Consider the following 16,902-nt stretch of genomic DNA (forward strand, 5'->3'; position numbering starts at 1 on the left):
CGCACCAAAGTACGTTCATCTCTAGGAGACAGAACGCGTCTCCTTCCTGAGCGGTATGACGGCTGCATGTGTAACGGATGTGAAACGGCTAGCTTAGTTAGCGGTGGTACACGCTAAATAGCGTTTCAATTGGTGACGTCACTTGCTCTGAGACCTTGAAGTAGTGGTTCCCCTTGCTCTGCAAGGGCCGAGGCTTTTGTGGAGCGATGGGTAACGATGCTTCGTGGGTGACTGTTGTTGATGTGTGCAGAGGGTCCCTGGTGGGCGAGGGGACGGTCTAAAGTTATACTGTTACACATGATCGCATGGTGTTTATACTTGCGTACTATTGTTTGTACAGATGAACGTGGTACCTTCAGGTGTTTGGAAATTGCTCCCAAGGATGAACCAGACTTGTGGAGGTCTCCAATTCTATTTCTGAGGTCTTGGCTGATTTCTTTTGATTTTCCCATGATGTCAAGCAAAGAGGCACTGAAGGTTTTTGAAGGTAGGCCTTGAAATACATCCACAGGTACACCTCCAATTGACTCAAATGATGTCAATTAATCTATCAGAAGTTCTAAAGTCATGACATAATTTTCTGCAATTTTCCACAGTCAATTTAGTGTATGTAAACTTCTGACCCACTGGAATTGTGATACAGTGAATTCTTAGTGAAATAATCTGTCTGTAAACAATTGTTGGAAAAATTACTTGTGTCATGCACAAAGTAGATGTTCTAACCAACTTGCCAAAACTATAGTTTGTTAACAAGACATTTGTGGAGTGGTTGATAAACGAGTTTTAATGACTCCAATCTAAGTGTATGTAAACGCCCGACTTCCGGCTTTTTTCAGCAGCTACTGCTGGTGGAAGGATTGGAACTTTCCATGGCATTCAGCCATTGTCAGGCATATGCACACATTTTATAGAAATTAAGGCTTGTACAAGAATATGTGTAACATGTTTTAATAGAGCAGAATATTGCGATCCTGTTATGCCAGTCATAAATTGGCAACACAACAGCCTGATAATAATGCAAACTAACTAAAGTATTACCAAAGGAGAGGAAAAAGTTTAACCTACCGCTGCCCATTCAGTCCAACAGTAAGTGCAGTCAGTGGCAGATTTAGGCATAGGCGGCATGTTGCCGGGGCGGCATGGGGCACCCACACAAAATAAATAAATAAACACATTAAATAAATATTCCGAAAGGTGACATTTGCGTGATCCGTTTTCTATCGCTCATTTGCACGTCACGTCAATGATATCATGTCACCGTGTGGGACTGTGGGTCAATTAACCTTGTCGGAGTGGGCGCCCTGATTTTAGTTTGTGAGCTAGGCAGGCTACTGCCTGGAAAGGTCTCCCACTCAGTAAAAGATGGGGAGGGGCGGGGGTAGGTTGACCTCAGGTTTCCCCACTGGAAGCCCGAGGTAGGGGGAGCGCTATGACAAAGGTGCGCTAACAAATAGCGCACCTCTGACTTTGTACAGTACTGATGCAATTAGTAATTCAATTAGTTGTGCAATTTAGTTTGTGTGTTTCTTGTTTGAAGTGCAATAGTGTAATAATCAGGTTCTCTTCTTTGTGTGTTATTCTATCTGTGTGATATAGGATTTGTGCAATTTAGTTTTCGCCCAGGGAGCCATACAAGCTAGAACCGCCACTGAGTAAGTGTCATTGTATACAATGACATCGGATTTACGATACATTCAGAAACTAAGAAGAAGAGTTACAGCAAACTTCCGTGTTACCCTGTAATGCGTCCGTCTGAAACTGATTAAAACCCATTTTCGATCTAAATGAAGAGGTCTAATTTTGATAGATAGTGAAACCAATTACGCGAGAAATAATTGTGAAGAGAGTTGTTGTCACATGAATAATAACCTTACCAGGGTTCACATAACCGGAAGTAGACGTGGAACTTCGGTTGTCCCCATAGAGAATGATAAAGGCTTCTAGTAGTTAAAAGGTTATTTCCACCATTTTAATGTAGTCAACTGGGTGGTATTTCCAACTTCATTGGCTGGTCCTTTCTGATGACCATGTTGAGGTCACGTCCAACCGGGTCATCAGGAGGGATCAGCCAAATGTGAAGAAAAAACATTGACTACTTCAAAATAGAGATTGCCTCAATAGCGTTGCTCGTGCGCTCACAGACGCCATAATGGATAGTACATAGCGATGCACTCTCTAGCATTCTCTATGGTTGTCCCACCTTTCGACTAGGAACTACTGAGCTAAACCTAGGAAAGAACAAGAACTGATAATATAGGGATTGTCGTTTTAGCAAGCTGTATTTTTCTGATAATATGCATGTCATTTCGCGATTCCAATTATTTAACACATGCTTCGGTAGAGGATTCTGCGAATGCTGATGATGCAAAGAGAGACAGTCTGTACCAGCTAGCTAGCTACCTGTCATATCATTTAGCTTGCTTGTTAACTAGCTTGCCAGATAAACACAACTTTAGTTTCTAGCTACTATTGTTAAATTGTTAAAGCTCATTCGCTCAATATGAAGACACATTATGTGGGGTTGTTGACAGTGTAAGCTAGCTTGCTCAAAGTTTGAGGGTCGGCTTGAGCTAGTTAGTTAACTTACTATCGCATATCTCTAGCTATCTAACACAGGTAGTTAGATAGGTATCAGATATAACCTCATCCAGGCAAGTCTTAAGAATATCCAGAAAACATGTCGCCAATTCCTGTCCTACCCCTTGTTATCAATGGGTGCATGTCTGCACTTGGGTCCTTGGCCACATTAAAGCTAATTCCAGCCTTCAAAGACCACTTCATCTCAGCCAGACTCTATGGGATGGATCTCAACAAAACGAACAAGAAGGAAGTGTACGTTTATCAATATAAATTGTTTACCAATGATCTACTATCCAATAGCCTATGTTAATCTATTTTACATTGGCTCGTTGTTTGTTGTGGTTTTGTCCTGACTTATTTTAATTTCTCCTCTTTGCAGGCCAGAGTCTCAGGGCGTCATCAGTGGGACGGTGTTCCTCATTATCATGTTCTGCTTCATCCCCGTGCCTTTCCTCAGCTGCTTTGTAGAAGAGCAGTGCACTGGCTTCCCACACAATGAGGTGGGTTAGGGAACTGGGGGAGTTAACTATACTGTACCTATTATTCTGTCTGTTATTTGTTTATTTGTATCCCCATTAGCTGTTGCAATAGACGGTTTGGTTGTTTAGCGATGTGATTGAGAAGCTTAATATCAAAGATGTTTAAAGTTAAACCACACCCTTACTGTACCCACATGACCTGTCACTATAAAAGTGGTGTGGCGTGACATACTGTCTGTTACTTCACTTGAACCCCACAGAGGTGGAGGAATGACATGAAAGCTTGGCGACCCGTTACTCTACTTAGAGAATCAAGGTTACATCCATAACCCAACGTTCTCTTTCGTTTTTTGTACTGGGTAGCCAAACAACCTATGGGAGATGCTATTCCAAAGAGGGGGATAACTCACCTTTTAACTTAGTCCCTGGGATGTCCTTGCATCCACCACAGGATGCAATAGAATATAATTACCCAACAGGGTACCACAGAATTTCAACGGTGGTATACAACTGTATAAGCAAGCTGAAAGTTTCATTACAAAATGAGGTTCAAGGTTCACATTATGCTCACTTATCTGGGTTGAGAGAGCATGCCGTGTCCAAAACTACAGACCCCACTGATGGTGATTCTGTAGTACCTCATGAAAGTCATCGGTGTTGCTCAACTTGCAGCAGCGAAGATAAGAGTCCAGGGAGGCCCTTCTCAACAGGGCCCATGAAGTGGCCATACCCCTGGTGTGCTTCCTGGGTTGGTCTACCTGCTGCAGCGTAACCCAATGTGCTTTGAGAGAGCGTGCCTTTGGTGTTCTCCTCAACACACAAAAAGCTGTTCTGTTTGATGAACAGTTCTTTTTGCAGCAAGATAGGCACTCAATGCCCTAACCGGACAAAGTGTATGCAATTCATGACTCTCCTGTGGAGAGGCGGGTGAAATGTCGCTATGATTAAGGGCTGTTTAGTATGTGATCATGAAAGCACCTTAGGTAAGACTGCTTGATTTGGCCGAAGCACTGCCTTAGATCCATCTTCTGCTAATGTGAGGCATGAAGGATGGGTATTAAGCACATGTAATTCTTTAACACGCTTGGCTGAAACAATAGCCAATAGAAAGGCATTCTTGACTGAGAGCTCACATAGCTCTAGTGAAAACCGTGGCTCAAATGATGATCTCAGACGTGATCGTAGGACAACATCTAGCTCCCAAATTAAATGTTATTGGTCACGTACACATATTTTGCAGAAGTTATCCCAGGTGCAGAGAAATGCTTATGTTTCTAGCTCCAACGGTGCAGTAATACCTAACAATACACACAAATCCAAAACATAAAAATAAAGGAATTTAGAATTATCAGAACGAGCAATGACAGTCCAGAATATAAATGTGTATGATGGTGTGTATAGACATGGACAGTATATAAATAGAAAATGTGTTAGTTATAGGATGAGACTTGACTAGAATAGAGAATATAGTGCACTTGGAAAGTATTCAGACCCATTCACTTTTAAAAAATGTTGTTACGTTACAGCCTTATTCTAAAATAGATTCAATATTTTTTTCCCCTCATCAATCTACACACAATACCGCATAATGACTGGGGCAGGTAGCGTTCTCCTGGCATCCGCCAAACCCAGATTCGTCCATCGGACTGCCAGATGGTGAAGCGTGATTCGTCAATCCAAAAAATGCATTTCCACTGCTCCTGAATCCAATGGCTCAGTAGTGAGTGTTGCCACAGAGGACAGGTGATTTTTACGCGCTTCAGCACTCTGCAGTCCCATTCTGTGAGCTTGTGTAGCCTACCACTTAGCGGCTGAGCCGTTGTTGCTCCTAGACGTATCCACTTCACAATAACAGCACCTACAGTTGACCAGGACAACCCTAGCAGGGCAGAAATTTGACAAACTGTCTTATTGAAAAGGCGGCATGTTGAAAGTCACTCTTCAGTAAGGCCATTCTACTGCAAGTGTTTGTCTATGGAGATCGCATGGCTGTGTGCTCGATTTGATACACCTTTCAGCAACGGGTGTGGCTGAAATAGTTGAATCCACTAATTTGAAGGTGTGTCCACATACATTTGTATATATAGTGTAAACATGAGTGAAAACAATACACACTGCCTTTTATAGTGACAGGTCATGTGGGTACAGTAAGGTAATTTTTGCCATATTTTTGCCAAATTAGCATAGACATCAGTCAAAACACCTTAAAACAAGAGATGGTATCAAGAACAAGATAAAACTAACTAAAACAAGCCCCCTATGGTACCCACATGGCAGCTTATTGTCATTGTTGCTAGCTATCTGACCATCCAGAATCACAACAACACATGGACTTCTGCCCCATTGAAGCGTGCTAATTGTTTTTAGTGGCGTTGTCAGCTAACCCATCTATAGCAACAGGTACTCTTCTTGCGGACCACACAAAACACGATACACAAAAATCAGAGACTGCAAGACAAAAAATACCAGACAAAGTATCTCTGGCCTGTTTTCAGGATTTGTAGCACACAACATTCGTAATGTGACAGGCTGACATTGCTCAACATTTCTGCCTGCTTGTCCTGTCCTGACCAGTTTGTCCAGCTAATTGGCGCTCTACTCGCCATCTGCTGTATGATCTTCCTGGGTTTCGCTGATGACGTGTTGAACCTGCGCTGGAGACACAAGCTCCTGCTGCCCACCATAGCCTCCCTGCCGCTGCTCATGGTCTACTTCACCAACTTCGGCAACACTGTCATTGTGGTGCCCAAACCCTTCAGGCTCTTACTGGGGATGCACTTGGATCTGGGTGAGTGAATGTCACAATAAAAATGACAGACAGGCAAACACAACGTCATCTGTATCACATATTTTGTTTGGGCACAATGCAAATTTCTCTTGAAGTTCCACTTAGTTTGCAAACAGCCACAGGAGAGCTGGATTATAAATATCCATAGTGTTTCTTCAGGCAAAGCTGGTTGAAATTATATAAATTCCAACTACTTTACAAACAGTATATCTGTTTGTTATCTGGTTGTAGTGACGTCATTTCAATCAGTTTTACCCGCTGGCAGTGTTGTATCAATTTCACTAACATTGTAAGTCATCCTCCATGCTTTGTTGTACATCTTATGCTGATTGATGTTCTCTCTTCTCTGTAGGTATTCTCTACTATGTCTACATGGGCATGCTGGCAGTTTTCTGTACTAATGCCATCAACATCCTGGCAGGCATCAACGGTATCGAGTCAGGACAGGCACTCTTCATCTCTGGCTCCATCATCATCTTCAACCTGCTTGAGCTTGGTGGTAAGTGGCGGTTTTCTATCTTTCATCAACATCCCCTGTTCTCAGTGCTTCAATTATGTGTCTACACATCCTACCAAATGTTTTTTTTTTAAATCAAGGAACCTTTCCTGGTCTAATATATAGAAATGTGGATGTAATTGTGCACACTCTTTTTGACTTTTGCAGGAGACTACAGAGACGACCACATTTTCTCCCTTTACTTCATGCTCCCGTTCTTCTTCACAACTTTAGCACTTTTCTACCACAACTGGTGAGTTGGAGGTGCTGGCCGTGTCTGAAATCTGTCTTGTCGACTACTTACTAAAACGACATACTCTGTACTAATTGTACTACATACTATTTAGCACGCACTGTTTAGTAAAAATGAATGCAGTAAGCAACAAATATCAAAATACAGTACCTTCAGAAAGTATCTATACTCTTTGATGTATTCCACATTTTATTGTGTTACAGCCTGAATGCAAATTTGATTAAATACATTTAAAAAATCTTACCCATCTACACACAATACCCCATAATGACAAATTGAAAAGATGTTTTAAGAAATGTTAGCAAATTTATTGGAAATGAAATGCAGATATCTCATTTACATAATTATTTACACCCCTGAGTCAATACATGTTAGAATCACCATTGGCAGCAATTACAGTCGTGAGCCTTTCTGGGTAAGTCTCTAAGAGCTTTGCACACCTGGATCGTACAATATTTCACATTCTTTTAAAAATTCTTTAAGCTGCAAGTTGGCTTTTGATCATTGCTAGACAGCTATTTTTAAGTTTTGCCATAGATTTTCAAGCCGATTTAAGTCAAAACTAACTAGGCCACTCAGGAACATTCAATGTCATCTTCGTAAGAAACTCCAGGGTATATCTGGCCTCATGTTTTAGGTTATTGCCCTGCTGAAAGGTGAATTTGTCTCCCAGTGTCTGTTGGAAAGCAGACAACCAGGTTTTCCTCTGGGATTTTGCCTCTGCTTAGCTCTATTCCCTTTCTTTTTATCCTAAAATACTCCCTAGTCCTTGCCGATGTCAAGCATACCCATAATGTCACGCCCTGACCATAGAGAGCCCACGGGTTCTCTATGGTGTTCTAGGTCAGGGCGTGACTAGGGGGGTGTTCTAGTTTTCATATTTCCATGTTTGTTTTATTGTATTGTTCCCAATTAGAGGCAGCTGATTGTCGTTGTCTCAAATTAGGGATCATACTTAAGTTCTCCATTGTTCCCACCTGGGTTGTGGGATATTGTTTGTGTATGTGCTTGTTGCACCACGTAAGTTTTTTTTTTTTTTTTAATTGTTTTGTTGGAAGTTTCACTGTGAAATAAGATGTGGAACTCAAATCATGCTGCGCCTTGGTCCGTCCATTCTAACAACCGTGACGCATAACATGATTTCATCATGCTCAATGTCTGCTTATTTTATTTTTACCCATGTACCAATAGGTGGCCTTTGCGAAGCATTGGAAAACGTCTCTGGTCTTTGTGGTTGAATCTGTGTTTGAAATTCACTGCTCGATTGAGGGACCTTACAATTAGCTGTATGTGTGGGGTACAGAGATGAGTCATTTGAAAATCATGTTAACCTCTAAAAGTCTAAGCCGTTGGGGAGGGGGGGGGGGTCCTATTAAGCTAACATATGGAATTGTTTTAAGATGGTCATACCATGGCTCATTTAGCTATTTGATTTAGAATTGTAGGACCCCTTTAAGTATCAAAACAAATATTTTAAGAACATGTTTTGATAAAATATAGAATTTGGCTTTTACTACTATAGCCCATAGAAACATATTGAATAACACATTCATAAATGGCAAAAAAGAAAGTCACAAAATAAGTAATTCGGTTTTGAAGTGTCTCTCCTGTATTTAGGATATATAAGAAAGCTCAGGAAATATATATATATTTTTTGACACATATTTAACCCCTTATTTTTGGGGGCACAAAACTACCTTCATATTTCCATTCATGTGTATTAGTTACCTTCAGACGAGTCCACTGAGACTTGTTGGGGTAGTAGCGCAAAACAGAGAACACCATGGTGTTCATGAGTCTCCTCTTTTTGTAGGCCAAACCGTTCGGACGCTACAGACGATTTTCGGTATCTCTAATGGTCTGACAAACACCGCTGTACCTTGGCCCCTTTCCACTGCAGATGCGGAAGGCCTACATAGGCAGATGTGGTGGATTGAGACTGAGCCCATGCAAAAAAAACATATCTCTAGCTTAAACTGACAGATTTTGATGGGGATTTCTTTATTATGTTATTTAGATTGACACACATTGCCTATTTATTGACCCTATTTATTCACTCAAGACATTTCAGCTTTTCATTTTTTATTAATTTGTAAACATTTTTAAAAACAGTTCCACTTTGACATTATGGGTTATTGTGTGTAGGCCGTGACACAAAATCTCAATTTAATCCATTTTACATTCAGGCTGTAACACAACAAAATGTGGAAAAAGTCTAGGGGTGTGAATACTTTCTGAAGGCACTGTACTAGGCTCACCCATCCTAAGAGTGTGTCATCTAATGTGCATTACCGCCATTTGTTCATTTGGGTACAGTGCGTCTCTTATCTCATTATCAGCTGATGTCAAAAGACAATTCTCTTCCTCAAAAGTGTGCAGTTAATTCTGCTAAATGAAAAACCGAAATGAGTTTAACAGCCTGGCATTTAAGCAAACTAAAAAAAATTTAAACTATAAAACATTATTTTTTGCATACCTAAAATGCCTACTATTTAGAATGGTAGGTATTCAAGACACGGCTATTGTTTATGGTGTTGCTGTTATAAAAGCATGTTGTAAATTATTGCCTTTACTACAGGTACCCTTCATCTGTGTTTGTGGGAGACACCTTTTGCTACTTTGCGGGGATGACCTTTGCAGTGGTAGGAATCCTGGGGCACTTCAGCAAAACCATGCTGCTCTTCTTCATTCCTCAAGTGGTCAACTTTGTCTACTCACTACCCCAGCTATTCCATGTAGTACCCTGTCCCAGGCACCGCCTCCCCAGGTAACACTACAGCTCTTTCTCCCTTACTTCTATGATAGCATTGATATAGTATACATATCGTATAGTACTTTTGATACAATTCCATTATCTTTTCTTTTCAGATAATCCCTTGTTTATAAATGTGATCCTCATTGTGTGTTTTTTTTTTTCCTACTAAATGTGCCTGATGCATGAAGACTGAACCCAGACACAGGAAAACTAGGAATGAGTTGGTCTAAATTCAAAAGGAGGGACCTCTCCAAATTGGGAAATCTTATTTTACAGGTAATCAATATGTACACATGTTGGGGTATGAATTTGACATTTATTTGGTTGTTCAACAGAGTGGAATCAGTGCAAATGTTTGACTTGGGTCAGGTAGATTGATATGAATGAAAGAAAGCTTTGACTTGAGTGGATAATGAATGACAGTGTGTTTATCATTTGTGCTGTTGTGTATTTTTCACCCATCAGGTGGCAGAGATGCTGCGGGTGCTGGAAGTGAAGCGTGGACAGGAGGGCGATGATGAGTTTGTGGAGTGCAACAACATGACCTTAATAAACCTGGTGCTGAACGTACTGGGACCCACACACGAGAGAGATCTTACCACCATCATGCTACTCATACAGGTATCGACACCGGGTCTAATTTCTGAGTCAAATCAAATTGTATTAGTCACATGCGCCGAATACAGGTGTAGACTTTACAGTGAAATGCTTACTTACTAGCCCCTAACCAACAATGCAGTTTAAAAAGAATAAGAAATAAAAGTAACAAGTAATTAAAGAGTAGCTGTGAAATAACAATAGTGAGACTGTATACAGGGGGGTACCGGTACAGAGTGGGGGCACCGGTTAGTTGAGGTAATATGTACATGTAGGTAGAGTTATTAGTGACGATGCATAGATGATAACAACAGAGAGTAGCAGCGGTGTAAAAGGGGGGGGGGGGACAATGCAAATAGTCTGGGTAGCCATTTGTTTAGATGTTCAGGAGTCTTATGGCTTGGGGGTAGAAGCTGTTTAGAAGCCTCTTGTACCTAGCTCCGGTACCACTTGCCATGCGGTAGCAGAGAGAACAGTCTATGACTAGGGTGGCTGGAGTCTTCGACAATTTTTAGGGCTTTCCTCTGACCCCACCTGGTATAGAGGTCCTGGGTGGCAGGAAGCTTGGCCCCAGTGATGTACTGGGCCGTACGCATTACCCTTTGTAGTGTCTTGTGGTCGGAGGCCGAGCAGTTGCTATAACAGGCAGTAACAGGATGCTCTCAATGGTGCAGCTGTAAAACCTTTTGAGGATCTGAGGACCCATGACACATCTTTTCAGTCTCCTGAGGGGGAATAGGTTTTGTCGTGCCCTCTTCACGACTGTCTTGGTGTGCTTGGACCATGTTAGTTTGTTGGTGGAACTTGAAGCTCTCAACCTGCTCCACTTCAGCCCTGTAAATGAGAATGGGGTGTGCTTGGTCCTCTTTTTCCTGTAGTCCACAATCATCTCCTGTGTCTTGATCAGTCATGAGTGAACAGGGAGTACAGGAGGAGACTGAGCACGCAACCCTGAGGGGCCGCTGTGTTGAGGATCCATGAGGCGGATTGTTACCTACCCTTATCACCTGGGGGCAGCCCGTCAGGAAGTCCAGGATCCAGTTGCAGAGGGAGGTGTTTAGTCCTAGGGTCCTTAGCTTATTGATGAGCTTTGGGGGCACGATGGTGTTGAACACTGAGCTGTAGTCAATGAATAAGTTAAGGTACATTTATTTATATATATATATATATATATATATATATATATATATATATATATATATATATATATATATATATATATATACATACACACACACACACAGTGCCTTGCGAAAGTATTCGGCCCCCTTGAACTTTGCGACCTTTTGCCACATTTCAGGCTTCAAACATAAAGATATAAAACTGTATTTTTTTGTGAAGAATCAACAACAAGTGGGACACAATCATGAAGTGGAACGACATTTATTGGATATTTAAAACTTTTTTAACAAATCAAAAACTGAAAAATTGGCCGTGCAAAATTATTCAGCCCCTTTACTTTCAGTGCAGCAAACTCTCTCCAGAAGTTCAGTGAGGATCTCTGAATGATCCAATGTTGACCTAAATGACTAATGATGATAAATACCATCCACCTGTGTGTAATCAAGTCTTCGTATAAATGCACCTGCACTGTGATAGTCTCAGAGGTCCGTTAAAAGCGCAGAGAGCATCATGAAGAACAAGGAACACACCAGGCAGGTCCGAGATACTGTTGTGAAGAAGTTTAAAGCCGGATTTGGATACAAAAAGATTTCCCAAGCTTTAAACATCCCAAGGAGCACTGTGCAAGCGATAATATTGAAATGGAAGGAGTATCAGACCACTGCAAATCTACCAAGACCTGGCCGTCCCTCTAAACTTTCAGCTCATACAAGGAGAAGACTGATCAGAGATGCAGCCAAGAGGCCCATGATCACTCTGGATGAACTGCAGAGATCTACAGCTGAGGTGGGAGACTCTGTCCATAGGACAACAATCAGTCGTATATTGCACAAATCTGGCCTTTATGGAAGAGTGGCAAGAAGAAAACCATTTCTTAAAGATATCCATAAAAAGTGTTGTTTAAAGTTTGCCACTAGCCACCTGGGAGACACACCAAACATGTGGAAGAAGGTGCTCTGGTCAGATGAAACCAAAATTGAACTTTTTGGCAACAATGCAAAACGTTATGTTTGGCGTAAAAGCAACACAGCTGAACACACCATCCCCACTGTCAAACATGGTGGTGGCAGCATCATGGTTTGGGCCTGCTTTTCTTCAGCAGGGACAGGGAAGATGGTTAAAATTGATGGGAAGATGGATGGAGCCAAATACAGGACCATTCTGGAAGAAAACCTGATGGAGTCTGCAAAAGACCTGAGACTGGGACAGAGATTTGTCTTCCATCAAGACAATGATCCAAAACATAAAGCAAAATCTACAATGGAATGGTTCAAAAATAAACATATCCAGGTGTTAGAATGGCCAAGTCAAAGTCCAGACCTGAATCCATTCGAGAATCTGTGGAAAGAACTGAAAACTGCTGTTCACAAATGCTCTCCATCCAACCTCACTGAGCTCGAGCTGTTTTGCAAGGAGGAATGGGAAAAAAATTCAGTCTCTCGATGTGCTAAACTGATAGAGACATACCCCAAGCGACTTACAGCTGTAATCGCAGCAAAAGGTGGCGCTACAAATTATTAACTTAAGGGGGCTGAATAATTTTGCACGCCCAATTTTTCAGTTTTTGATTTGTTAAAAAAGTTTGAAATATCCAATAAATGTCGTTCCACTTCATGATTGTCTCCCACTTGTTGTTGATTCTTCACAAAAAAATACAGTTTTATATCTTTATGTTTGAAGCCTGAAATGTGGCAAAAGGTCGCAAAGTTCAAGGGGGCCGAATACTTTCGCAAGGCACTGTGTATATATATATATATACAAAATTATCTGAACACCCCTTTAAATTAGTGGATTCGGCTATTTCAGCCACACCTATTTGCTGACAGGGTGTATAAAATCGAGGACACAGCCATGCAATCTCCAGAGATTGCATTAAAATGGCCTTACTGAAGAGCTCAGTGACTTTCAATGTTGCACCGTCATAGGATGCCACCTTTCCAACAAGTCAGTTCGTAAAATGTCTGCCCTGCTAGAGCTGCCCCGGTCAATTATAAGTGCTGTTATTGTGAAGTGGAAACGTCTAGGAGCAACAACGGCTCAGCCGGGAAGTGGTCGGCCACACAAGCTCACAGAACGGGACGGGTTCCAAACTGAGTTCACTACCGAGTTCCAAACTGCCCCTGGAAGCAACGTCAACACAATAACTGTTCGTTGGGAGCTTCATGAAATGGGTTTCCATGGCCGAGCAGCCGCACACAAGCCTTGGATTACCATGCACAATGCCAATCATCGGCTGGAGTGGTTTAAAGCTCGCCGCCATTGGACTCTGGAGCAGTGGAAACACATTCTCTGGAGTAATGAATCACGCTTCACCATCTGGCAGTCCAAAGGACTAATCTGGGTTTGGCAGATGCCAGGAGAACGCTACCTGCCCCAATGCATAGTGCCAACTGTAAAGTTTGGTGGAGGAGGAATAATGGTCTGGGGCTGTTTTTAAAGGTTCTGGCCTGGCCCCTTTGTTCCAGAGAAAGGAAATCTTAATGCTACATTATAGACGATTCTTTGCTTCCGACTTTGTGGCAACAGTTTGGTAATGTAGTGTATATGAAGCCCCTTTGTGAGCATTTCTAAGATATCTTTGACTAACCTTTAACGCATAATTCATTTGTCTCTGTCTCAGGTACTGGGGAGTGCGTTGGCTTTCGGGATCCGCTATCACCTGGTTCGCCTCTTCTACGACGTCTAGAGATGCCACAGCTACAGAGAGAAAGCTGAGAGACTACAGGGAGGGATGTCCAACTATGCTGGACCAACCACGTCTGATCCATGATGATGATTTTGACTATTGATTCCTTGATTATTGCTTCACCTATCCTTCTCTACTTTAAAATGGGTCTGTTTATAACAAGACTGACAGCTGAGGATGACCTCAGTTCTTCATTGGAAAAAGAACAGGTGAAAAAGCATGCCACTCAAAGGCATCACAATTGATAGAATTGAGGATCTGCTAAATTTACTATTTCAGGATGAGCAATTAAGCACTAAATTAATGGCAATCATACTGTTGTGAAAAGAAAGGCAAGAGGTCCACGTACAGGTCAAAACCCAGTCTATATTGAGGATGGCTACTCTTTGTGACAGACACATTGCATATGGAGGGATTGGGAGGATAGTTTTGAGTTATTCTCTGAGGGGTTTAAAGTGTTTCTTTAGTCCTAGAGGAGTTGAGGGTGGAGGGAACTCCAGAGCAGTAGTGGTGAGATTACAAGGGCTACATGAAGGTATTATCAATTAGGAGGTGAATTTTTATGAACAAGAAGGACATGGAATGTGAACTTTTCTCAATGTATAATGTATTTGTAAGCTTTGCCTTTGTAATGCTAATTTGTTTTGACACTGGACAAATCTGCTGGTTGTAGGAATGTAAATACAAGTGTAAAAAACTTGAGTGACGTTTTACTCTTGCAATGGAATACTCCAACCAGGAAGTGCTCAGAACAAATAATTTCCTTTCTGAAATGGTTATTTAATAATTTGAGACACTGAAATAATGCTGAATACAGTCACTACTGCTATTTCTAACCAGAAGGTTTGAAACGTTCCTGTTTTTTGAGGACAATATTCTAGGTGTACAGAACCACCTTACAGTACATGATTGGCCAAGACAGAACATGGGGCTGACTCAGACAGTACAGTATGAATGAAGACAGTACAGCAGAGAGGAAGAGGTGAAGCTAGAGGTTTTAGTCCGGCCAAAATATGTCCACAAACATGGTTTTTATTGCTAATTTGCTACCTGAGGCTTATAGACGGGTATGCTGACATCACTAAAAAGATGCGCACGATTCAATGGAGTAGAAGTCCGTGGCCTTGTTTGAGTGGTAAGCCTGAAGCAACCAACTGCAGATGAAAGGCAAGGAGTGAAGTCGGTGGAGATGCATCTACCACAGCCAAAAGTCATACACTGTGGTTTTCCAACAGCAAGGCTCAGTGCAACATGGGAGTGTTGCTATTGTTTATACAAGTTTTTCTTTGTAATGTCTAAATAAACAAGTCTCCAACCCCCATATCACACAGTCATAAACTGTAAATATACACTGCATTAGGAAAGTGTTCAGACACCTTGACTTTTTCCACATTTTCTTATGTTACGCCTTATTCTAAAATGGATTAAAATGTTATTTTTCCCCCTCATCAATCTACACACAATACCCCATAATGACAAAGAAAAAATAATACATTTTTGCACACTTGTTAAAAAATATATGTATATAATTAATCACATTTACATAAGTATTCAGATGCTTTACTCAATACTTTGTTGAGACACCTTTGGCAGTGATTACAGCCTCAAAGTCTTCTTGGGTATGACGCTCTAGCTCTGTCAGGTTGGATGGGGAGCGTCGCTACAGAACTATTTTCAGGTCTTTCCATGTTCAATCCGGTTCAAGTCCGGGCTCTGGGTGGGCCACTCAAGGACGTTTGTAGACTTGTCCTGAAACCACTTCTGTGTTCTGCGTTTCTCATGGTCTGAGAGTCCTTTATTGATTGATGGAGTGCTGCAGAGATGGTTGAAGGCTCTGTCATCTCCACAGATGAATTAATGAGCTCTGTCAGAGGGACCATCGGTTTTGATCATCTCCCTGACCAAATCAAATTTTATTGGTCACATACACATGGTTAGCAAATGTTATTACGAGAGTACCAGAGTCGGCCCTAAGCAAAATTCTACTAAGAGGCCCTCCTACCTGACCCGTGAGCCATGTAAACAATTTGCCATTGCCACACAGTCACACCTGACACCCCAGTGCTCCCACTACAATCCTCCCTCCTTTAAAACAGTTTGCTCCATCTGTCGGTCTAAGAATAAGTAGACCTATACAGAACGAGTTATAAACAAACAATATTTATTGAATAGAACATTTTCTATACTATCTTAAGATGCCAGCAGCATACCACCCTGCATACCACTGCTGGCTTGCTTCTGAAGCTAAGAAGGGTTGGTCCTGGTAAGTCCCTGGATGGGAGACCAGGTGGTGTTGGAGGGCCAGTAGGAGGCACTCTTTCCTCTGGTCTAAATTTTTTGATCCCAATGCCCCAGGGCAGTGATTGGGGATGCTGTCCTGTGTAGGGTGCAGTCTTTCAGATGGGATGTTAAAACGGGTGTCCTGACTCTCTGAGGTCATTAAAGATCCCATGGCACTTATCGTAGGGGTGTTAACCCCGGTGTTCTGGCTAAATTCCCAATCTGGCCCTCAAACCATCATGGTCACCTAATAATCTCCAGTTTACAATTGGCTCGTTCATCCCCCTCCTCTCCCCTGTAACTATTCCCTAGGTCGTTGCTGTAAATGAGAACGTGTTCTCAGTCAACTTACCTGGTAAAAAAATAGAGATAAGTGAATTTTAACATAAATAAGAAATTGTAGAAAATGTAGGAAATAATTAAATGTACCACTGAGCTTTGGCTCTGCTGCCTGGTAATTAGTCCAGTCCTCATAATATTAGCTTTGACTATACAATGTAAAGATAAGCCTATAGGCTATGGCTGCAGCTAAATGTCTCAAAATAGTCAAATAAAACCCATACAGCTGTGTGATTAACTTTGGTTCCCTCTACAGCCTGGGCATGTTCAGCATCAGCACGGGCACCAGTCTATCTGGACTGTCTGGAAGAAATTGAGAAAGTATGTCACATAGTTAAGCAGTCATTTACACAAATGCACTTCTGACATACAATCTTAAAATGTTACTAAGTGTGTAAACATTTGAATGTTTGAATTAAAATCTTACTATCAAAATATTTATCTTCTGCACTTTCTTGAGGTAAAATCATCAATGAAGTCATCATAGGACATGTGTTTCCCCACGTTCCTGTGACATGGAAGACCTC

The 16,902-nt window shown here is 41.6% G+C and overlaps 1 protein-coding gene across 1 annotated transcript; it reads left to right on the forward strand.

Annotated features, from left to right (window-relative positions):
* Window positions 1-1,892: 1,892 nt before the first annotated feature.
* LOC139418746 (dolichyl-phosphate (UDP-N-acetylglucosamine) N-acetylglucosaminephosphotransferase 1 (GlcNAc-1-P transferase)) lies at window positions 1,893-15,077 on the forward strand. Its single transcript, XM_071168419.1, has 9 exons — window positions 1,893-2,832; window positions 2,960-3,080; window positions 5,634-5,847; window positions 6,200-6,346; window positions 6,512-6,596; window positions 9,175-9,363; window positions 9,540-9,627; window positions 9,817-9,972; window positions 13,691-15,077. The coding sequence occupies exons 1-9, from the start codon at window positions 2,678-2,680 to the stop codon at window positions 13,754-13,756; spliced, it is 1,221 nt and encodes a 406-aa protein (XP_071024520.1). The 5' UTR covers window positions 1,893-2,677; the 3' UTR covers window positions 13,757-15,077.
* The last annotated feature ends 1,825 nt before the right edge of the window (window positions 15,078-16,902 follow it).

This window comes from Oncorhynchus clarkii, chromosome 10, assembly GCF_045791955.1.
Source record: "Oncorhynchus clarkii lewisi isolate Uvic-CL-2024 chromosome 10, UVic_Ocla_1.0, whole genome shotgun sequence".
Taxonomy (NCBI): domain Eukaryota; kingdom Metazoa; phylum Chordata; class Actinopteri; order Salmoniformes; family Salmonidae; genus Oncorhynchus; species Oncorhynchus clarkii.